Source organism: Ixodes scapularis, unplaced genomic scaffold (assembly GCF_016920785.2).
Source record: "Ixodes scapularis isolate PalLabHiFi unplaced genomic scaffold, ASM1692078v2 ptg000154l_1__unscaffolded, whole genome shotgun sequence".
Classification (NCBI taxonomy): Eukaryota; Metazoa; Arthropoda; class Arachnida; order Ixodida; family Ixodidae; genus Ixodes; species Ixodes scapularis.
In genome coordinates this window covers 141,990-167,099 of record NW_024609924.1, presented here as the reverse complement: position 1 = coordinate 167,099, position 25,110 = coordinate 141,990, and the positions used below count along the sequence as shown (strand labels likewise).

Here is a 25,110-nt window from a genome sequence, read left to right as displayed (position 1 = left end):
AAACAATAGAAACGCCGCCTGAAGCTAGATTTCATTTACTACATTAATGACCTGATCCGCGACCTTTGACGGTTTCTCATCTTTGTCTTTGTGAAACACACCATCAAAGGGAAAATTGGAGCGATACTTCTGCGCCACCAACATGTCATGTTCTGTCATAGCACAACAGCGAACTTCATTTTCACAAGCAGAAATAATATTTTAATATTTGGAACGCCTACGTTCATCTAGTGTACACAATCTTGGTTTCATAATGCAGAATATGCCTTTTTATTCACCTCACGTTCTATTTTTCATCTTGCTGCCGCTATGATATCAAAAAAGGTTGCGAACCAATAAAGCATGGCGCTGCTTTTAATGCGAAAGCATTAACTGGGTCCCACGGGGAAAACCGGCGTTATCAGCTCTTGAAGCCGTGTGAAACGGCGCCTAAAGTTTCCTGCCCCATGGAGCGAAGCCTGTAGTCTGTAGCAGCGAAACGGAGGATAAACTCCCCTTCCCTGGCGCGCGCCCTAGTTCCAAAAAACCGCCACTCCATGGCGCTGCGGGCCCACGCGCCGGTAAAAGGAACACGGTTACGCGCGCTCGGCCGATTCTGCCCCTCTGGGCGCTGACCAACATGCGCCGCCTCAAGCACGTACTTACACCGTCGGCGCCTGCGAAACCCCGCGGAACACACCGCGGCGTTCAATTTAAGATTTCATACTTTCGCATTTATTACTAAAAAAAAGTGCTTAGGTGCCCTCGGATTTTTGTTACGTCTACTGTCTTATATTCGAATAAAATATATATTTCTAGGTAAATGACATACATCACGCTTTTATTTTTTTTTTATCAGCCCGTGGCATTTGAATATATGTGAAACAAACGAATTAATGAAATATATTCGATATTTTTTTTAACGTCCTGTATTTGCTTTGCTAAGGCTATGCGAATCGCACTTATTGTTATCACCAAATGTGAGGTGTTATTTTTATAATGCTGGCAATACTTTAACAGTTTCAGCAGCCACCGCATTAGACTAAGCAATGAATTATTTGAATATATACCTCCAATTAAATGCAGAAAATGGTTGATCAATGCAAGCCTTCTTAATACCAAACGCAAATTCTCAAAAAAAAAAGAAGTTTCACAAATATTTTGTTATTGCTTCCTGTTCAATTTTTTTCTTGGTAATTGTGTGCTGATTACGCACCGGGGTAGATGTATTTTTTTTACATTAGCATTTGACCCGACCTGCCATACCTTTGAAAGGATGTTTGAATCCCGAATGCCTACTTTTATTTCTTGTTGATAGATATCCAACACAAGAAAAAATAGAATGTAATCGATATTGTCGTTTAACAGACGAAAAGCAAACACCAGCAATTTTTGAGAATTTGGGTGAGTACCTTTTTGTTGTTTTTGCTTTAAACCTATGTCTGGGTATAAAGAAAGAAAACGAATTGACTTGGCACGTGTCTAACAAATGTTGGTGCTGATCTTAAGTATTCGGGGAAGTCTTAACAAATGCAACCGGTAATCAACAGGTTATTTGCCAACTAAGCAATCTATCTACAATTTGAAAGTTGGGTTGTAACATAACATGCAAAGTTTTTCCCATTACGAGAACCGAATGAAACATACATTACATGAACAACTCAAGGACTAGGTGCTTGTTTCAAACTTGTCCGCCATATTTAAATAGGGTACGATCGATGCGTAGATACCGTCTTCAAGAGATGTTTATCGAGTTCGGCGGGCATTAGGTAATGAATTGGGGGATAAGCGTCACAATAGCTAGCCGAATTAGATTAAATAGGTACCTTAATAATTCTTCGATTGATCTGGAAAAAGGCAACTGGTTTTCTGATTTTTCTTGGTCAGTAATACAAGCATTACAATTTTTGTCAGTTGAGCGGTGGCACTTTCGGCATTAATTTAGAGCTGGTTTACTTGTGACCAAGTCCACGCTCCCAGAAATACCGCACAGTGTTCAGAAACTTTTTACGAAACACGCAAACTGTGACTTATGAAGGCCCCTGAAAAAGAGAGTAGTGATATCTGCCTTCTTCTCTTAGGCGCACTGATTTATCCTTATTTGAAATAATATTTCTGGCTCTTTCGCACTTATGCGTTCACGGTAGCAGCGTCGACTGCTCCACTTGAAGATAGCAGGCGGCCTTCCTGTATATTGTTTGAACTTGATCCAGAACGCAGTCAAAGGTTAAAGGACGCAAGCCGATTAGCATAATTAGCCATTTTGTCGCAGCATACTCACTCCTCCCCTCCTCATCCCCAGTGCTCTCACTTTTATCTTTATTTTCCACATTTCGCACTCGCGCGTCGACATCAACGCCGACTGAATCACTTTGAAATAGCAATCTGCATTCTTAAAAAAATGTTGTACTTTTTTTTGGTATTGTGGGCACTCTGGTGGCACCCCAGCCCAGTTGCCCGACTGCGGGGCACAGGTGGCGAACTTTCCCGCGTGGCGGCGGAATCAAGTCAGCCACGCGCACATCGCGTGCGCCGCCTTGATAAGGCGGATCAGAGGCGGCGCACAGAGAGTCGCTGCCTCGACTCAGGCGCTGCCACACTCTTAGAAAAAAGGGTATGGATAGTCCTCTCTTAGGGGAGGAACGGTCTTGTAACCTATGATCCTTTAGAAACGGAGAAACCTTCGTCCCTGAAGCAGGGGAGCAAAGTTCCTCCGTCGCCTGCATCTCAATATGGCAGCCCCGAATCGAGCAAATCCAGCCCAATAAGGCTTGACGAGGACGCTACGTCTCTTGTACGGGACGAGAGGAGCAGCAAATAAAAGCGTAACACGAGCTTTCCGCCAACTGTGTTTATTTCCGAATCCAGATTCCCCCCGTAGGTACAGAAACTTGCGCTTTTAAAGCAGTTACTCAGTCTTCTAGTCGACAGCACTTCGATGTTAAACGTAGACAACCGATACTCAGTTACTTCGCGCACTTTGCGTCTTACCTTTGGGGATCCTCCACCATACACACATTACGCTTATTACAAGCATCAGGTGAACATACATTGAGCACATACACGGCGCACACAAATATCAATACAACGGAGCACCACACTGACCCGAACACTACACCCGTGCTCTGCGTTTCCGTCTTTTATACTGGTCGTTTTGAACGTACGGAACTTTTCGGTGACTCCCTAAGCAATAAAACATATTCCCAGCATTGTTGATTTTTTCCCAGCAATGTCATACCTCTGAGAGTATTTTGAATGGCTCAGGGAATGAATCTCTTATTAAAAAGTAAACGCTCGATCATGCCGTAATTCTTTGAAAGCCAATAAATCATGCCGCTCCAATCTGGTTCGAGGCCATGAGTTTGCTTCCCCACACGGCACGTGGTAGCCTGTATTTCTATTGGTTTTTCTATTAGTGCTGTTCGCGCAAAGCTGCAATTGCCGTCTTGAATTGATCTCTGTAGAGGGGATATTCACTCAGCTGGAAGTCATGCTTCACGGGCTGAGAAATCGCTTTTCGATCAACTTGAATGCAGTCAAAGCCTCGACTTGCGGCAGGTGTTAAGTGTACGGAGCTACGCCGTGGCGAGCCCGAAAACTTCTAGCGCTCATCCCAGCGCGCCACTTGGAGGGCAGTTTCTCCATGAACCGTAGTATATTTAAACAGCAAAAATAAAGGGTAGCTTTTTTTTCGATTTTACGTATTGTTTTTTAATGCCGAAATTCCATACTGTAAATATACGTACTTTCCGTCACGATTTCGTACTGTTCAGTCCTTGCCCCAAAGCGCAATCGCTCTCGGGGACGAGACAATTCCGACAGTCACATTGGCCACTGTACGATAGCGATGGGAGCTTCCACTGTTCAGACCAGCGTTCCAACATGACTATCCGCACGTTGATTGATTGCACATTGCACGTAACTCCTCAAGTAGTATTACACTTTTTAATGTAAAGCGGAATGTCAACCTGCGACACCCCGCCCCCTCCGATCACGGCCCGACCAACGGCATCAATGCCCGACCCAGTTTACGATCTCATCTTGCTATTACACCGCTGATACGCGAACACACGGTCACATCAGCGATAATTCCAGTCTTCTGTTCACAACCCACAACACTGCCATCACGATGTTGCAGCTATGTTGCTGACACGCACAAATACAGAACCACGTTGAACGCCGGTTGCACTCGGCATCGGAAAACAGAACCGAACTCAGGGCGGAAGGCACCCAGGCAGCCGGCAGCAAAACCTGCCTGTCTTGGACGCAGTTCCTGCGGTTTCCATAACGTCGAAAACGTCGACACAGTCCCGCGTGGTTTCGCTACTGTAGTGACTGCAGTTCCGTACCGCGCGAGTCCCGCAATCCGGAGACGGCCATCCCCCAGTGTACGTGGCGCTGCTGGCACTGCTCCGGAACTTCGCTGTTCCTAGCGGCTTCATTTGCTGGTTTAATAAAATGAGTGATAAAAACGTCAATTCAACCGAAATGTTCTGCACGTTTAGACTAGAAGACGGAATTACAGGCGGTCTTCGCTGCGGCTGAAGCTCAATCAACTCAACAGCTATTTATTAAACAACTGCGCGACCTGCTCGAAGAACGAAACCGAAAGAAGATGAGTCGGGAGGGCGAAAGCTTTCTCCCGTCTGCGTGGAGAAGGAGAAAAACGTTTCGTTCCTCCACTTTTCTCGTGTCCGCTTGGGGGCGCGTCAGTAGAAGGGAGGAAGACGCGCCGTTGCTACTTTTTTCCTCCTTTTTTTCTTAGAGTTTAATAAGAATGTTAGTCGTCTCGACCATGTCCCATTAATTGTAGTTTCTTGATGAAACCGTTGGCTCCTCGTTATTCCTACGGGTCGGGTATGCAGCGAGGCAAACCGACCACAATGGTGCCCAACGTGATATGCCCCACACTCGCAGGAATTTCACGGGGCTTGGTTTCTTTTTTCGGTAAGTCTTTTTCCTTACCCCCGTGTTTCCTACCCTCGTTCGGTGCTTCCGTCACGTCCTCATTGGTGGTATTGGCGTGTTTCCGACTGTTTCTTTAGTGACCGCGGCAATTGTGGTGCTCGCTTGTGTTGGTTTTCGGGGGGCGTTACTTCCTTTTTTTGAGCTTGCAGGCACGCTTACACGGAAGCAGGAAGCCGCGATGGCCGCAGCGGCACAAATGAACCTGCTCACGAAGGCCACGGAGATGTGCGACTCTGTGATGCAGCACCTGGCCCATGCGCCTGGCCAGCAGGACACCCAACCGCAAGAGCCCCGACCACACTTGACTGTTCCAGTCCACACGGGGTACGACGACGTCATGTACGTGGCAGACTTCTTGGGCGAGTTGCAGACGTACCACCTTGCTTCCGGTGCCTCGGACGTTTTCATCGTGGAGTGCATTGTCCCGCTGGCGGTGCAAGCCAGCGCCAGGGTCTGGTTGGAATCGCAGGCTCCCCTTACCAGCCTGGCGGACTTCCAGACAAGGCTTCGAGAAGATTTTCTGCCGGCAGGCTACGCAACGCAGATTCTCCGAGAGCTCGCCTGGCGGACTTCCATACAAGGCTTCGAGAAGATTTTCTGCCGGCAGGCTACGCAACGCAGACTCTTCGAGAGCTCAAAACAAGGATGCAGCACCCGGACGAAAGTCTGGTCCGGTACGTTCGGGTCATGCAAGAGCTCTTCAAGAGGGCGGACCCGAAGTCACCAGAGTCAGACAGTGTAGCTCGGGTCAGAAGACAGTGTCACCAAAGGTACCACGTCTACCTTATCAACCGCACCTTTGAGAGCCTTGAAGAGCTATCCCGGGGCGCCCGCCTCATCGAGAAAGCTCTTCATGCCGACCGGAACTACGTGCCGCCGCCACCAGCCAAGTACGCGCTCGAACCGGCATACGCACGGCGGGGCCCGGGGCCTCCACGCAAGTGGACTGTCCGAACAAGACCTCGCTTCCCCACCACGTCAACCAGGAGAGTGGACCTGGCATGCATGGCGTTCTCCCGTGCGGGATAAGCGGATGTTCGCCTAACTCTCGTCGAGAAGTCCCCGGAGGTCACAGCGGGGCCCGTGAGGGTCTCAGCTGGGGGCCGCCACGGCAGGTTGGAGGTCGCTGGCCGTGCCCTATCGTAAGCTGGGGCCCAACGGAGATCACCACCCAAGCGAACCATCTTCACCACTCCGCTCCTGCAAGTGCATGTGCAAACTGGCACGGTGCGGTCGCAATCCCGCAGCCATGCAGCATGGACCCCCGCCGCAACGGAGCAAGCCTTCCCTATAACAGCCAGTCACAAGCCCGGTGGAGGCCCTCCCATAGTGGCTCTTTACCGGATCACTGGAGGCGGTCCGACCGGAACGTCGGTGCGAGTGGCCTAAGCAGGCAACCGTCGTCACTCTGCTGCTACTAGTGCGAGCAGCCCGGCCATCACCGAAACCAGTCTCCAATACTTATGGACACTACAAACAAGAGGTGGCACGAGACGGCGGCAAAAGGCCGGGACAAGAACAACCAAGGAACGATTACGGCCGGCGACGCTGAAACCAGACAGCCACTCGCCGATTGCCGTTACAGTCCCTGGGAGAAGTAAAGCCGCGGCACGGATTTCATCGGTATGTCGAATTCAGCCCGAGCCTAACAGCATTGAACCACGCATGATGACTTCACTCTTGGATTTCTCCGCTGCCGCACTTTTGGATTCTGGGGCCGCTATGTCGCTTATAGGGGATTTCGTTTTCAAGCTCGGCGAAGCAAAAAAGATAAGCCGCCGGGAGTGCGAAACCCGTTTGCAGCTAGCTTCTGGTACAACGATAACAGCTGGAGGAGCTGTGAGGCTGCACACTTGGTTTAATGGAAAGAAGTGGCTTCAGTGATTTATTTATATGCCAGGGCATGTGGTACCCGTGATCTTGGGCCGAGATTTCATTACAGGCGAAAGCATGACACTTGAATTTTCCGGTGGCGGATACCGGCTGGGACAACCGGAGCTTACTTTGTTTACTAGACGGGAGGACTGCATCCGTAAACCGCCCACTGCAGCCCACTTTACCATGGTACCGGACGTCTTGCCTGCTGGCGTTCGAGAATCGTTGCGAAAGGGCCCGTAAACAGCCAGCCGAAGCAGCAGCCGACCTGCAGTCTTTCTCACCGATGTTCACGGAAACGCCTGGAAAGACTTACATCCTGCTGCACCGCATTGAAACCGGTGACGCGCCGCCTCGGAGGGGCAACCCTCGACCGATCAACGTCCACGAAAGGGCACTCCTAGCGGCGCTTGAGGAGATGATCGCCACCAGTTTAGTACGTGAGTCGAAGAGCCCTTGGGCGTTTCCCGTTGTCCTCTCTCCGAAAAAAAGACGGAACAGCCGGACTTCGTGTGGATTACAGGCGGATTAACGATGTGTCTGTATGAGACAGCTACCCTTTCCCCAGCGTTTCCTCCGTGATGAACGCGCTCTGTAACGCAACCGTGTTTACAACGCTGGATTGCTGTCGCGGGTTTATTCAGATCGAAATTCACCCATCAGACGTTCCAAAAACTGCTTTCATCTGCCACAGAGGGTTTTTTGAGTTCACTCGACTGCCGTTTGTCTTGTCTAACTCTCCAGCCAGTTTTAAACGCCTGATGGATGTTGTAATTGGGAACTCAAAGTACGAATTTGCCATGGCATACATGGATGACGTGGTTGTTTTCTCGAGAACTATCGAGGAGCATGTCAAACACCTTTGCATCGTACATGAACGAATGCGTAATGCTGGGGTCACGATTCATCCCGGAAGAGTTCATTTGGCCGCGCCCAAGATTAACCTCCTTGGATTCGTTGTGGATAACGGCACGCTCTGCCCCAGCGAAAAGATGTTGCGCGCGCTAACGGAATACCCGAGCACAAATGACGTAAAGAGCCTACAAAGATACCTAGAAATGATTGCGTTCTACCGTGATTTCTTTCCACACTGTTCCGAAATATTCCAACCGCTCAATTACCTTCTAAAAAAAGACGTCGGGTGATGGTGTTATGCCGAACAACAGCAATGCGAATTTATAGCCCTTTCAAAAGCCGTGTCTGACAACGCTTGTTTAGAGCTCCCAGTCTTGAACAAGCCATTCGTTTTGCAGACAGGTGCAAGCGACTGTGACCTGGGTGTTGTCTTTGTGCAGGAGTATGACGGTGTGCTTCGTCCAGTTACTTTCACGAGCCACACGCTAACTCCAGCCAAGCGCAACTACAGTGTCGCAGAACGTGAATGTCTCGCCATTATTCACGCTTTGAAGCGCTCCAACATGTGCCTAAATGGCGCAACGTTTCAGATTCAATCTGATCACTTAGCGCTCTCATGGCTCAGGGGACTTCAAAATCCGGTTGGACATCTTGCTTGTTGGGCGCTTACGCTACAACAGCATGGCTACTCCGTTGTGTACCGCCCGGGGTAAACTAACAAGGTTGCTGATGCGCTCTCTCGTGCTCCACTCGCCGAGGAACACCCGCAAAATACCCATGGCTTGGTGATCATTCGGGCCACGGCACGAGGATCCCCAGATTCACGGTGGGGTACATTGGTGAGCCGCAAGGAGCTTCGCAAGACGCCGCCGGATGACGGACTCTGCCAACACTTGTCCGCTAGGCTGGCAGGAAGATGTCCAGCCGACCGCCCAAGTGACAAGGAGTTCAACTCCTACTTGATGAGCGACGACGGCATCCTGCTGTGCTGCATCCCCCAGGCCGACGACGATCCGGATGGCTCTGCGTTTCGGACCGTGATACCACGCAAGCTACGTAAGCTTTTCATCCGATACATACATGACTCTGCCTTGGCAGGACACAGCAGTGGGAGCAAAACTGATGAAAATTTATCCCAAATCGCTACTTGGCCAGGCATGAGGCAGGATCTGCTCCGACACGCTCGTAGCTGCTTGGAGTGCCAGAAGGCTCCAAGCAGCCACGTGCGATCAGCCCCCCCCCCCCCCCCCCCCCCTTCCGTCTTATGCAACCAATCGTGAGCCCCAGCTCTTGGCAGATTTGTTGCTGTGACGTCATGGGCCCCTTCCCACGTAATCCCCGTGGCCGTCAGTACTCGTTCGTTGCAATCGACCACTTCACGAAGTAGGTTGAGTTATTCTCTTTGCGGAAGCTAGATTCGCAAAACATTTGGAAAAACCTGCTTGAAACATTCGCTAGGTTTGGCTTTCCAGCACACCTTGTAAGCGATAATGCCTCCTACAGAACGAGTAAGGTGTTCGTGGATTCTTGCGCGGTGCTGAGAATTAAGCACAAAAAAACTTCCCCATACCACCCACACACAAATATCGCGGAGAGGGTAAATCGGAACCTTACGATGATGTTAGTGGCCTACACCGAGCGCCACCAGGACTGGGACGCGAAACTGCCCCGGCTGGCATTCGCAACCCGTACGAATACTAATTGGTCGACAGGTCTCACTCCTGCCCAATTGAATTTCGGCAAGGAGCTCGCGTTCCCGCTTTTTAACAGTCTCCTTTCTACAGAGTCTGGGGGAAGGCTTCGCTCCTACGTGAAGTTCGCAGAGGACCTGCGAAAGCGCTTCTCCGATAACCTTCGAGAGGCCCGAGAAAATCTCGACGTCGCCCGAGTCCAGCAGGCAGAACAGTACAACCAGGGGCGACGTGACTTGCAGTTCGAGGTGAGAGATTTTGTACCCCAGAGTGCTCACCCACTGAGTGAAGCCGCTCGAGACTTCGCAGCCTCCCTTGCAAACAGCTGGGAAGGTCCGTTTCGCGTGCGTGAAAAGTGCTTACCACTAACTTACAACCTACTTCGCCGTGAGTCTGGTGAAGAAACCGGACCTGTTCATGTCACCGATCTTGAACGATTTTTCAAACAGAAGACAAAGATTTCTCGCAGGACCGGAGCGACACTGACGGCAGTCCCGTTTCGGAAACTCCCTTGTTTTCACCAAGGCGGCGATATAACCTGCGACGTCGGTGACACCAAAGAGAGAGGAATCCCTTTTTCTTTTTTTGTCTCCTCGGCTTCGTCTCTCTTGCACTTTGGGGGTAGCTACCTACTTCCACGGATATGCCCCCTTTTCAAAAGAGGGGCGAGAAGATTGTGTGCGCATCTCAGATATGTTATTTCGAACTTTCTCGAAGGGTGCGAAAATAACGTCAAGCTCAACTCTCAACTAAGGCCCTATGTCGTCTGCTTCCTTGTTTCTCTAGAAAGATGGCTTGTTGATGACACCGTCATCAAACCCGTCATCGAAACGACATGGTGGCCGGGCTCGTGGTGGACCGGGACACCAAGGACGTTGGCAAGTCAGGGACGACCCGTACAGGACAAAGCGGCAGCTGGCTCAGATCAAGGAGGATTACGTGGAGAGCAGCCGCCTGCTAGAGATGATCCAGAGAAACAGGGTGCCCGCCAGCGGAGCCCTGAGCCAGAACAAGGAGCTCAAGCGACAGCTGGAGGAGATGGAGGACGTCTTTGACAAGCTGAAGCTGACCGAACAGCTGCAGAAAGAGCAGCATGTGACCAAGGAGCTGGGGAGAGAGCGTACGCCGAACGCATCGCGCGCTTCCACCAACGTGGCGAGCGCGACCTCCAACGAGCCATCGCGCTCGTCCAGCGGCGCCGACCGGACTTGCAACGTCAGTCTACGTTCAGTCCGCCCAGCAGCGCCATCCACCCCCTGACGCCCGCAACATCTCCGTCAACGACATGCCGGACGATATTTGAAGGGGGGGGGGGGGGGGGGGGGGGGTGCACCCTGGCGGCTCCCCAGCCCAGTTGCTTGACTGCGGGGCAGAGCTGGCGAACTTTCCCGCGTGGCGGCGGAATCAAGTCGGCCATGCGCACATCACGTGCTCCGCCTTGATAAGGCGGATCAGAGGCGGCGCACAGGGAGTCGCTGCATGGACTCAGGCGCCGCTGGTAACAATGTTAATCGTCTTGTTCATGCCCAATTAAATTCAGTTTCTTGTTGCTGAAACCGTTGGCTCCGTGTTATTCCTCCGGGTCGGGTATCCAGTAAGGCAAACCCGCCACTTTTTTTTTTTTTTTTTTCTAATAGGAGCGCTATGCTAGCGGTGGCTGAAGAACTGCTTTATGGTGAAGCGCTCAGCGGAAAGGCCCCAACTGGTATGGCCACTCCTCAAGGCCGAAATCGTGGTTGGGGAAGGAACAACGTAACAAATTTGTCTCTCACAACCTCCTTCTGCTACGGTGCAAAGATGACGGCTGAAATGACCAGTTATCGGGTGGTTAGCTATTGAGATAGTGGATAGGGCAATATGGTAATAATGTAAAAAAGTGGAATTAAAGTGCTAAACAAAAGTGGAACTTAGTCGCAGCTTACCAAGTGTATAAAATGGGGATATTGAACGTTTTTGGAGTGGTACACAAATTCATGCATTTGTGACATAAAATGCTGGTTGGTATAATTTTATATCCAGACTTAAACTAATAAGTAATAACCCAAAAATTTTTTTAATTAATTTATATTAAAATGAATCCTCACTTCTTTTCGTCGAAGGGTAGCATCCTTCTTCGTTTTCTCAGACCGATCCCAGAGGTGAACCACTGAAGGATTGCGTGCCCAAAGCAGAGTGCGAAATGCTGAAATCCTGCGCTGGACAAATATAAATTTACGATCAGGTTGCGTTTGTTTTCAGCATACCCCAGAATGTCAGACCTACCGGAAAGCAATAATAGAGAAAGAAAACAAAAAAGCAAGTGGTGACTGCGAAGAGAGTTCCACCTTTAAAGGAGCGATTGCAACAATTTTAACCTTAAAATATTTTGCAGTTTTATAGTTTTACATTGTTTGCTTTACCAAAAAAAATGAAGAAACTGCCTTATACTTTTGAAATATCGTGATTCCGTTGCGTAATATCCAAGAAAAGAACAGGAATATCTTGCGATTTGCGACCGCGGTGTAGCGGCCATGGGAACTAAAAAATAAAAAATAAAAAAACTGAAAAAAAAAACGTTCTCTTTTTTTGAGTCTTACCCCGTTGTGCTCGCCCTCTGCACATCTGTCAGGCCAACGTTCGAGGTCGACATGTGAATCGCACTCACAAGCAGAGGCCGCGCGCCCTGGAGGCTCGAAAGGAAACCCAACATTATAGTCCTTATCCCCATCGCGCGTCAATGTGAACGCGACTCGGAAGAAAGTGTAAAGCGCAGACGGCATATCGCGTTTTTCGTCGCGATTCAGGCGCGTCGGTGTCAAACTGACTTCATTTCCTGCGCGCGGGCGCGCGTTTTCGCGGGAGCGTTGGTTTCTAGCCGACCCAGAACAAGACGCACGCGCCGAGGCGTCGAAACAACTCTCGCCCAAAGAGGGTCGGTCTATCACGTTATTTTGCACACTACGCTGTTTCGTATTCAGCGCATTTCAAAGTGTTCAGAAGCATTTTTATTTTCCATATAAAAATTGAAAAGATTTTTCTTTTGACACACAAACCCGTTTTATTTACTTATTTGTTAATTTCGTTCCCATCTTGTAGTTTTCGCGTCAACATTTACATCGCGTGTTGAGAATTCTGTTATCTGGCAACGCTGATAACCGCGCGGCCGGCGGTGCTTGGCTTTGTCTGCGTGCGGGTGCCCCCGCGTCAGCTTCCGCGCGAGCGTTTATAGCGCGTCACGTTTTCGCGTGTAGAAAAACACGCCATGAGGTGATTTCAAGGCCCCTAAAACGTCAATTGTTTGAACTCTTTCCCAAGGACCTAACGCGCAAAGTTATTTTTTTTTTTCAGACGTTTTAGTGAACAACTGCCACAATTATTTGCCGAAGTCCAAACATTGTTGCACGGCCCCTTTAAGAACAACGCCGGCTAATCAATGCACAATGTAGATGATTCTAGCCAAAAGGCACACGAGCAAAAGCAGTCAGACATTTCGATCTTTTGTTACCATAGGGCCACGAGCTGGGTCATTCACCAGTGAACGGCGTTGGCCGTTGGCAGCTTGGTGGCGGAACACCTCGAAGGTTGTCAACCTTAAAAGTATCTTCGGTTTCTGAATTCAATTTTGTTTCTTTTTCTTTTTTGACGTCTTTTCCTTCCTTTGTTCTGACGTGAGTTGAGTGTAGATGATAGGCGTATTGTTCCTGTTGACAGTTAAATAAATCCAGCTTCTCTTGAGGCTTTGTGTTGTGTTTGTCAGTTTTTCTTTATTTTTTTTTTTTTTTGCGTTACACCGTTTTGAGCATGTTCGTTCCAAACCAGCTGGCATGCATTCTTTTACTTCCTTCTGGTTTGCTTTTTTTCATGTACTCTAGAGTTTATCAAAAGTTATATCAACACAATTTAGACGTTGGATTTGAGGATGACTAAATTAGTCACCAAATGTATCTCAGATAGTATATAAGTTGGAACCAAAAGTCAAGGAAAAGGCTCCAGCGATAGCGGTCATACCAGAATGCAACGACCAGAGTATAAACGAATTTTGGGTGACGAAAATGCGCGACGGCTTTTGTAAATTGTCATCCGATTGGTGGAGGCGAGCGAAGTACCTGCGGCGTTTTACAAAACGCGAAGTTTAAAATATTTTAGTTTCAATTCTCAGAAAAAAAAAAAAAAAAAACAAGTGTATATTCGTTGCCAGAAATATTTTCTAGAACTAATGTAATGGCCTATTGGCCATTACATTAGTTCTAGACATGTTTTGATGGCGCCACCTCGCGGGCGCCCTCCTGTGACACAACTGGTAGGATGCAAGCAAATGACGCTCTATGTCAAAGCACGAAGTGGCTATGCTAGTTTGCATCTATGCCGCTTAAAGACGGTTTATTTAATAAAGAAAGGCGTACAGCGTTTTTGTGGGTGATCTTTCTAATGAATAACAGGCGCCTCCAAACTGATTTTTTATATATAAAAACAAGTTCAAATGTTAAAAAACATCCACGTGGCAGTGGCGGATCCAAGGGGGGGGCGGTGGGGGCGATCGCCCCCCCCCCCCCCCCAAACGCCTCGCCATTTTTTTTTTTTTTTTTGTGGAGCCATTGCTTTTTCCATTTTTTGTCTTTTTGCTCGCTTTTGAAGCACATCCCTTGGTGCGCCAAAAAGTGTGGCGGCAACGCGAAGGGAGTGACGCTGTTGCTTCACTTTCAAGAGCATTCGTAGTGTTACTTATGCGCCATGAAGCCCCTGTTGTCTTTCTTTTGTACGTTTTGATCCTCCTAGACACCGAGAGGAAAATATGACTCAGGAACAACCAGGAAACTGGTACATTATTGACACACGCGTCAATGCCACATTGTCGCGTTTTGTCTCGCGCGTATCCCGTTACGTGAATAATTATTTCCGTAAAAAAAAGCACTCTGAACACTCAAATTTGGTTTGTATGAAGCTAATAAAACTTAGGAATGAAATTAAATTATACCTTGGTAGAAAGTCTGTGCCAACCGGGGCGTACTTCTCGAAGCGATATCTCGCGCGGAATTATGCCCCTCTTTGACGGGCGGTAAACTCGGCAATCTCAAATCGGCATTTCTTTTTCTCCGGAAAGGACTTGCCAAAGGCAGTCATTTATGGCTCACGCAAAGGGAACAGGCTAAGGCACGTCTCAGTGAAGCTTGAGACTTGTGTCTAGGTAATAGCTGGCACTAAACAAAAACTTTCGTTGGGTGCCTTCACTCCAACTGTCGCATTTTGCCCCGCGTCTCATTTGGCCCATCTTACCCTACTTCACTTTGGACAAATGCAATCTATTAGTTTTGGAGCTTCCCCCACACGAGTGTTCGTGCGGTCGAGGTGTTTTTTGACATATCAGTAGTAGTAACCAGGCATTGTGCGCAGCTTTTATCGTCGCCCAGCATGCTCGGGCTCACAAGCGCTTAGCTTCGAAAGCATACACTGTAAAAAGTAACCGTCAAATTTACGGCGCTATACGCTAATAAAAACTACAAGTACGCCGTGAAGAGGAATTATCTGAAATGCACCGTAAACGAGCAAAAAAAACCGAGAGGGAAACGCAAAACTTCATGGAGCAAGAAAACAGAAAGAAAAGACGCGCTTCGCTAATTGGTCACCACGCTTGACCTTTCGGAAGCTGCGGGAACCCAGAGAGTCTCCTCTCGCCCCTTCACCTCCTTTCTTGGTCCGCGCCAGCCGCGCCAACGCAGAGCGTAACTGCCTTAACTGAAAAAGGAAAAAAAAAAAGAGAACTAAGAGCGAACAGTAGAGCAACAATGCGAATAGCTAGAAGCATAAACAAAAGAAAGGAACGTTGGTTGGGACAACGCGGAAAGAAGTGGAAAAAGCTGACGTTCAGTTCATTTTCCCGCCTTCCCACCCGTCTCCGCGCCATTTTGTCCTCGTTCGTTTGTGGCATTCCCGGATTTTTGTGCACCTGAAAATTTGGAGCGGAAGGCAACTGGATACTCGAGGCAGGTATTTCACTATCAATCTGCTGCTTGATTGGCAAGGATAGTGTAATGGTGGCATAAATACAACACTCTAAAAGATGTTTACTTGCAGAATTTGTAGTTTCTGTTCAAGCACGCTTGATGGTTGTGCAATTCGATGAGCACGTTTTCAGCTCTCGAATTCTTCAGTGTGCACGTGGACGAAGGATGCTGTCGCCAGTTTGTTACGTATGATGCTCTCAGGTGTCATATTTTGAGAAGACATAGGCATTGGTACGCCTAAGGGAAGTTTGGTTTGTTTCGACGAGTTTGGAAAGCTTTCAGTGCACTTTGCCACCATGCCTAGAGGAGTGCCACACAAGGGAGGCTTTGCTAAAAGCCTCCCTTGTGTGGCCACATCTAAAGGCCACATCACCGACAGTATTCTGTTTTCGTGTTCGTGCTCCAACTGTCAGAAGGTGTGAAATCATAGTTCGATCACGGCACATTTGAACTGGGCGCATTTACGAGTGACGGGTTTCTTGGGCGACGGCGCATCGCCTGCAGGCCCGCTTCAGGTTGAGGACTCTTCGACTCGGTCGACTAGTGCGGATTCTAATGAAGACGGTGCTGTTAACGTGATGCAATCCCCTAATGATAACTACGACGTGTTAATGTCTCTGTCTGCAGGAGAAAAAAGGAAGGCCGTAAAATACGACCTTGTTTTTTTTTTTTTGTACCTGAAGTTCAACGGAACGCTTCTTATGCCGGTATCAATAGTTCAAAAAACCATTTATGAATTTCAACGTCGGCATTTCATGTACAAACAATACATGTTCGGCCAACTTGCTGAAAGCCTTCAAAACGTGCTTGGTTCAGTCGAGGTTCATAACATCACTATACAATGATGTTATGAACCTGAATACTACCACCTTTCTCGCCGTTTAAATTGCACCGTAAAAATAACGGCGCGCTGTAAATTTTTTTTTTTACCGCAAATTTGAAGGCCGACCGTAGATTTCTACGGTCCCCGTTTAAATTTATCGTAAACCAGATTTACAGTGCACCGTTATTTTTACTGTACAAGTTTGGCAGCATCAAAAAAGTCAAATTGGACGTTTGAGTGATTTATACAGCGTAAGGTTGGTCTGCCAGTAGGGGCGACACTGGTTTACACTGTAGATGAGCAATTTAGCCAGTGCAGTACAGCAGGCAGCTGATGCTTGGCAGCATCAGCTGCCTGGTATTTGACCGTAAATTTTACGGTCAAATTTACAGTCAGGACGCTACAGTGTAGCGTCCTGACTGGTGCCCCATACGAGCAGGCACGTATGGCGTGCACGTGAATATAGCTTTGGTAGGCTTGCAATTGCACGTGATTTTCCGCACGAGCAGAGACATTGCGTTGGCCAGATGCCCAGCTTTCTGAGGCTATGCAGTCAAAAGTACGGGAGCGTGTGCCTTGGTGTGCATAGTCACAGAAAGTTCAAAGAGTTCATCCCCTACAGGTAAACCGATACAAAAGCTCTCAAGATCTATATTACGTTATCAGAGTTTAGTGAAAACGGTGACTCCACAAAAAATATAAACACTCCCTGCCCCCCCCCCCCCCCCCCCCCCCCCCGTTTTACGCCGAGGAACCGCCCCCCCCAAAATGGAGGTCTGGATCCGCCCCTGCCACGTGGTGAATGATGTTGATTGGGGCGAAGCTCTAGTGGTGCTTGTCTGCGTAGACGCAGAGCCGCAGCATGCCTAGCCTTTCGTTCGTTTTCATCCAAGTCATGCAGCGGTCAAATGCTCAAATGCATATAAAACCACGTTCCATACCACACATTCTCTTTCTGACATGCATGAAAACCACGGTGGAAGAAATACATTTAGGTGGTGACTCTGGCCGCTCTGTCCGCGTGGAGCAAGCGACCAGATCGTGTTCGGAGCTAGCCTTGAACAAGGAGTATACTCTGTTTCACCTTATGATGTATCGCAGGAAAGGCTACAAGCGCGAGCTCCTTGTTCTGGGGCACATCCCGGCGGCACAAGCTCTCGTGACCTAAGAGCAGCTGCCAACGCTATGAGCTCGCACTTCTAGCATTCGCTGCGGTACAACATAGGGTGAAACGAAGTGTAGTTGTTCCGTGCCGCCGCAGAGGGCGCTGAGGTGTGAGCACCGTGGGTATGAGGTCTCCCCTCGGCGGCCACAGAGTCGGGGGCGTAGCTTGCTCGCCTTTTTCGCGGTGTGGTGGTGGTGAGCGGTCAATGGCTGGCATCATGTCTTGCTTTGGTGCTGTGTCAATCACCGGTGTTACCATCGTGCACGAAGATGAGCATTAACCCGAAGAAGAAGTTATGCTATAAGGATGGGAAAGATGTGCTTCGTTCCCAACTGCAATTCGGGGTACTGGAACTGCGCAGAGCGAGTGTTCTTTTTTAAAGTTCCATCGAATGACGCTCGCCTGAAGCAGTGGCGTCGTGCAATCCCGAGGGCCGATCGCAAGTTACTGCCTAGTCTCCTCATCTCGTTGACCCAGTGAAGACCGAGCTTGACAGTCTAATTTCTGTCGAAGACTGGGAATGCGAAGATGTCTGGAGAGAAAAGGCTCATGAAACCAAGGCTGTGGACTGCATGCTATATTATGTAACTAGGTTTTTGAGCATGAAAAGAAAAAAAGCTACACGCTGCCCTGCATGCCAATCCGCTTTCATCATCGACAAGAACACTTCTACTGAAGCAGCACTGACAAACGTAAAAAAACAGAGGAGGCTCTATACACCCCAACAAAAACCTTTTCCAGCTGCTGAAGAAAGCGGAACAGTTCTTCGTGCAAAATAAAAGCCACAAGACTCTACTGGGATACAATCGACAGTGTTCTTGACACGTGCACAATAACGTTTCCATGCGCTGAACACAAAGAAGAAACAATCGCCCAGTTGCTCCACCACTACTTTACCATGCGAATGCGACAACACTGTAAGCATATTACGATGAGTAGGAACAAACAAGCTCAAGAGATAAAGAAATCAGCGAAGTAGCGCTCGTCTTATTTTACGGGCTTGGGCGAGAAACACAGGATGTAGGAGATGGCGTTCTTTGGTAGTATGCAGTGAATTCAGCTTTTATGTACATTTTAAAGCAAAAATATTTGTCAGGTATTTTATTTACCTGTAAGACGGGGTGACACCATATTGTAAGAGTATAGATGAAAAGTGATTTATGTCTTATAACCGCTACTTTTCTGACTTTCAGTCACTGTGTCATCATGTCAGCTAGTATGTCATCATACTGTGTGATCGTTTCAGTCACTATGTCATCATAAAAAGGAATTTTTTCTGCTCACAAGGTTTGTATATTCCACAGTACAAGTTGACATTGTATGTATAAACCATTTGTAATGCTAACACCGTTATGCGCATGTAAAGAATTTTTCAGGCCCCACAATGTAACATTATTAGAATTTATTTTTTTCAATAAGGCAGGAGCATGGTGGAAAAATCACCCTATCTCATATAAAGCCATGCATTGTGTGTAAACAATTTACGGAACTGTTACCAAACATGATGTTTGACAAAACATGCGAGCACAACCCAGCTGTTTACTCTAAATCAGTGGTTCACAAATTGAGATCCGCGGACCTTTTGGGGTCCGCGAAGGCATCCTAAGGTTCCGCGAAGACCTGCCTCCCGGCAATAAAAGTTGTCTTTTTTTGAAGATTGAGAATAGACGTTTAAATTTTGGGGTGAGTTTCCTCGTGTATATGTCAATAAGAGATGTCTACTTCACACTAGCCCTTTGTTATATCCATTTATTAAATCATTCTTATATTTAACCTATAACTTTCCTCTCCTCTCACCACGAACGGGGTCTTCCATCATCTCCGCCGATCTACAAGGGGCCCGCAAAACATCAGCGGTTGAGAACCTTAAGGTCCAGTAGATTATGCGGAGGTTTTATATTTATACGAGTATTTTTCTCACGTTAAGTCATCATCAAAATGTTTTCGTAAAAAAAAAAAAAAAGCAAGAACCGCACGGGGAAAAAGGCGATCAGTGCCAGTGCGCCAACAGAAATCCATCATTTCACTACGCAGTACACTGGGACCGAGTAAAGAATGCATAATTTCCTTCACAAGCCGTATAAACAAGCCTTCACAAGCCCCTCTATACGGGGGCGCCATCTATCCCCGCGCGAGCGAAGCGCGCTCGGTGCGCCGAACATAATGTGGCCGCCGCGCGAGACAGAGAGTCATCACCTATAAATGTATTTCTTCCACCGTGATGAAAACGAACGAAGGGCTCGGCATGCTGCGGCTCAGCCACGGTGTAAGATAATACTCTTCAGGGTCGCTAAACTCGTCAACAAAAATATTCTTTGTGTTATGACATAGTGGGGGGAGTAGCCGAAAGATTGCTGCGAAGTTTTCTTTTCTCACAAACCCGCAGCTCCGTCTGTCTTCGTGACGTTTTTCGTTGAGGGGTACCGAAAAATCCCTACGCCTCCCTAGGCACCGAACAAGAGCAGCACTAGAGAGCGCGCGGAGACGACCGTGGCTCATACGTGTGACGTCACAACAAAGATTATCAGCTGCGACTGTCATGTTTCATGGTCTCTAAAAACCACGATGGATGCTTGGGAATGGCATTTTAAAATCAACACCGTCGAAGTTGATAGTCAGGATCGCTAGGTTGGACATTTGAGAAAAGGTACATGGAAGTGACGTAATGCAAAGAAGGAGCGTATCCTAGCAACACTCACGTGGCGGCTCTGCCCACTTTGACGCCGCTACGTCATCGCAAACTTGACACCCGTCACCCGTTTGAGCGACGTCCGGAGCCAACCACCGACGAGCGGAAGTAGCTACGCATTCCCTGAGGCGTCCCTACGCGCGGGATACGGGGTAGGATTTACTACGACGCGGGGAGCAGTTCCTGCGTTTAGCGAAGGAACGGCAACCAATCCTGTCAATCAAAAGAAAGTGAGAGTGCCTCTGAGGTGGCATTCTCTAAACGTTCTCCTCCGAGTAGAATGCATGCTCGTCAAAATGTTTGGTCAACAAATGGGAAGCACAGACAAGGCTGCGTGTTCTCACGAGTTATAAATTCCCCTTCCAGGAGAGGCCAAGCAGCAGCAGGCGCCAGGATCGCTAGATTGGACATTTGAGAAAAGGTACATGGAAGTGACGTAATGCAAAGGGGGAGCGTATCCTAGCAACACTCACGTGGCGGCTCTGCCCACTTTGACGCCGCTACGTCATCGCAAACTTGACACCCGTCACCCGCTTGAGCGACGTCCGGAGCCAACCACCGACGAGCGGAAGTAGCTACGCATTCCCTGAGGCGTCCCTACGCGCGGGATAAGGGGTAGGATTTACTACGACGCGGGGAGCAGTTCCTGCGTTTAGCAGAGGAACGGCAACCAATCCTGTGCGTCGCTGGCCGTCGCATCTGTTCTAGTACAGGTAAAAGTATTGAAAAACAATCAAAACCTGTTGGGCGTTGTTAAAACAAACCGCTTTTTTGTACCCTTTTGCAATACATTTAAGAATTAATTCGAGAGAAAGTTGTTTCAATATTATGCGGGATGTGCGCTACGCGCCTTCTTGAAACCAAAATGTCGAACCACGAGGAGCCGGGTGTGCCGGGGGCAGCGGAGGGGTCGGCGGAACCAACGGGGAGCGCGCGAGTGACGGCTGCTTTAGTCAGAAACAATTTTTTTATCTTTCGAGAACTTGCTATTGCTGTGCTCAAATAAGAATGTTTCGCGCAACACCTGTGATAATTCTTTTAAAGTGGTCCAGTGTTTATATGGTGGTATGCTAGTCAGAGAATATATTTTTTTTTTCCTTTCGAAATTTAACTATTGTGCTCAAATAAGACCAGAGTGTTCAACAAGATATCTGTGATATATACTTAAGATTGCCCAATTGCTTACATGGTTCCAGTCGAAGCTCAGTTTTACTTCCAAGAATGAAATATTACATTCCATGTTATCACACATTTATTCATGAAGTCACAGGTTTTTCTTTAAGAAATAAAGCAATTTTCAAAACAAACTACACGTGCACTGTCTTGAGATAACACAATCACCTAACTTTGATGAAGTACCATAAAAGAGATAATAAAATGGAGCAGAAGGCAAGACGCTTTGAAGCATTTGTAAAATGAAACAATGTCCATGACAACAATATCCCTGGTTCAATCAACAACTAAGAAAGCAATCTCTGCAAAAGCAAGCATTTCTTTCTAGAGATAGTCTAAATTACTTCTGAGTTCTTTGCAGGGGCAATCCAGATGACCTGTTGGTCTGGCAACTAAACCTCCGAACCTTTTCTGTCACTGTCGACTGCGTCTCATGCCTTCTGCTCATAAAAATAAAAAAAAGGCTGTATCGATTTCACCGCGATGCACTCGACACGTATCCGGAGGCAGCACGCTGGCTGTGCGATGAACTTCACAAGGTGTAGGAGCTGAAGAGAGTATGTAGCTTGTGGACGGCCATGACTGTGGAACAGGAAGCAAAGTGTGCACTTTACGGCTTCCACGGGGAGGGCTTCACTGAGGGCAAGGATGTGACGGGGTCCTTGGTGGTCAGGACCTCAGTCGTGGTGGCGAGAGGTTCCCTGTCGCTGGCGGCGTCCGTGCTGGGCACCACCGCAGCGAGGGCGCTGAGGGGCTTCCCGACGGTGTCCCTGGTGGTCGGGACTACCGTCGTGGCGGCGGACCCCTTGCGTGTGGCGCCCCGCACGGGCACGTCTGCGGCGGGTTCCGAACCGGGCGACAAGGCGCTGCCTCAGAGCCTTCCCCCTGTCCGAGAGGCCGACCGGAAGGCCCACCGGAGGGCCGGCAGGAGCCAGCCTCTCGGGAGCCGACGCTGACCTCTCCTAGCTCGGCTCAGAACCGTCCGAGCTCGGCTCAGACTCCAACTCTGACTCTTCAGGGTCGGAGTCTGACTCCGGTTCTGGCTCGCTCGATGCAAGGCAGATGTTGTGGAGCACTGCACATGCCGAAATAATGGCGGTGGCTGTTGAAGGGTGGTAATACAGAGCCCGGTGCCTTTGCAGACACCGGAATCTGTTTTTCAACAGCCCGATGCAGCGCTCCACAACAGACCTGATCGAGAAATGCGCCTTATTAAACCGGCCGCAAGCGGTGGAGGTCGCGTGGTTCCCGGGGACAGGGGTGATGAGCCAAGGCTCCAAGGGGTAGCCGCTGTCACCTGCACATGTAGAGGATGGAACATATTACATTCTTTACTTTTTCAAATAAAAGGCAAGAAAACAGCTGTGTGCAACTATGTCAATTATAATGTAACTTAAGTGTGACTTAAAAGTGTGTTAATATTTCTGCACTACAGTATCAGTTTACATTATGATTAATTAGCACCAGCTTGCCTGCAAACTCCCTGTTATTTCATGTAACTATGTGTTTTCCTGGTGGGTTGTATGGGATGTGTGCACGATTCCTTAGGGGTGCTGTGTTGTATGCAAGTGCATTATTAGGCCCTTGCATCCGACAGATAAAAGCTCTGTTGCTTTTGGGAGTGTGGCCGTGACCTTAGGCACGGGCAGAGCAGAACACGCTGGCCTTGTCTTTGGCAAGCAAGGGGATAAGGCGCCAGCTCGACGAACCTCTTTCCAAATCCTCGGTGGAGTTGGAGATGGGGAAAAGAGAGGGGGTGGTTAGATTGGAAAGGAGTCAGGTCCTGTTGGGACACGGAGGGTCTAATAGGAGGAGCTATATAGGCAAATCGAAGAAGAAGGGTCAGGGAAATGAATCCAGTGTGTGGGACAGAGACGACCCGAGGACAGATTTGGCGAGCCCCAAGTGGTCAAGGAGGAATTGATCCCATTCCGTACAAACTGACGACCGTCAAAGCGACCAGGCGAGCCCCCAGGTATCAGTGAAAGAGCTCCAACTTCATGCAAAAACCAACCAGCAAGAGGGTACAGGCAGACAGTAACAGTGAGTGGGCCGAACCGGAGAGCGACTCGCACTGCGGTTGCATGCCTTGCATAGTCTATCACTGTCGTGAGATTGGTGTAGTGTGGCTTTCGTAGCCTGCAGAGTGTGAGAGTTATGTGGACATAAACAGAGATTAATGGCCAAACTTTGGGTGTTGTCTCACTTTAAGGAGTTCCGGCAACTGTGTCTGTGTGCCTCACAACAAGCACAGTACGTGTGATACTGTGGCTTTCAAGCAGTGGGAGCCACCGTGTGCGTAAGGAATGAATTTAGTATGCTCACCAAGCAGGAACCGGCCGTCGCGTGGCACCTGCCCTTGCTCGAGTTGGTTTCGGAGCCAGGAAAATTGCCACACGAAGGAGTCGTGCACCGACCCGGGATACCGTGGGTCGATGCACATTATCCGGCAGTCGGCGTCACACACCTGAAAGTGAGAGAGATATTGACATGTAATTACCTGAATCCACAAGTAGTAAATCGTACTTATGGTTCACAAAGCAGTCGCAATTTCAGAACCTTTAACGTATTTTGTCTGACACATGCATGTCAACACACCTTCCTAGATGCAAGGTACAACTAACTACCTTGAAACAAAAATAATGTGTTTTTTTTTTTACGGAAACTTGCACGTTTTAACAGACAAGTATTATTTTTGGGAGAAGAGTCTCACGGCTCACATGCTATGTAGAGCACACGCTCGCGCAGTCGTGAGACCCCACAGCCCGCAGTCATAAAACGGCATACTTAAACCGTATCGGCAATACGTTTTTTTTTTTTCTACAGATTTGGGGCGCGTTTTGACAACGTAACATGAGTGTACTGACCACCATCACGTTGAGGGCGTAGAAGTACTTGCGGCACCAGTACGCCGCCTTCGTGACGGTGGGGTCGTTCTTGGACGGGCCGACGATGGAGACCATGGTCCCGTCCAGGCAACCGATGACGCCGGGTATCCTGCCGAGCAGCCTGAAGCCCTTCTCCGCGTCGAAGCTCTCGCTTGGCGTCTCGGGGAAGTGGATCCAGCCACGCTGGACCCCGAGACCACGCACGATAGCGACGGACACGGCGCGGACCGCAACGCTGACTGTCTTTTGGTCCCGCGCTACGTGTTCGTCGCTCGCCACCATGCCTTGGAAGCTCCCCGTGCCGTAGAAGCGCAGTGCACACAACACTTGAAGCTCCACAGTCATGACCGTCCACGAGGTACGCACTCTCCTCACCTCCGGTTCCTCGCGAAGTTCGTCGCACAACCTCCGCACCACGATCTTGGGCAGGCGGTATTGCTTCCGAAAGATCTCCCCCGGGAGCTCGAATGCATCGCGGTGTTCCCGATACAGCCTTTCGGGCGAAAAAAAAAGCTCTGTTAAAGAAAAAGTCGAATTGACGAGACGACGACGCCTCGCCGCCGAAAACATGCTGCCAATGACACCTAGTTCCGAGCAAGTACCTTTTGAAACGTACTCGGTACAAAACGAAACGTCATTTTGTTGTCACGTCCGGTAGCCGACTCCGCCCAGTTTTGCCGACTCCGCCCACATTTTTCTAGAGAAATTACGTCACTTTTGTTTCCAATTAATCGGACGTGATGACGTCACTTCCGTGTACTAAAAAAAGGTACATGTACAATGTCGAACCTAGCTATCCAGATGGCAGCCGAGCCGGTGCCCTCCACCTCACGAGGTAAGCTCTCTTGCTAGGGCATCTGGGACCTATCATCAGTGGTGCAGGTATGAGCACCATCATCACCCATACTCGGTTTCTTGGCAGACACAACGACAAGCTGGGGGCCGTGGGTGCGGCCCACCGTGCCTCGCCCCCCCTCCCCCCCCCCCCCCCCCGGCAGTCGAGGCAGGAGCGGCACGACGCGG

General features: G+C 49.0%; 1 protein-coding gene across 1 annotated transcript in view; it reads right to left on the bottom strand.

Moving 5' to 3' along the window:
- Positions 1 to 11,538, bottom strand: part of LOC120838522 — a 97,011-nt gene extending 85,473 nt beyond the window's left edge. Inside the window, exon 1 of the mRNA XM_040208478.1 lies at positions 11,453 to 11,538. Within this exon, the coding sequence (XP_040064412.1) occupies positions 11,453 to 11,475 (23 nt within the window). The 5' untranslated portion in view covers positions 11,476 to 11,538. The remainder of the gene's footprint in view (positions 1 to 11,452) is intronic.
- Positions 11,539 to 25,110: the final 13,572 nt, after the last annotated feature.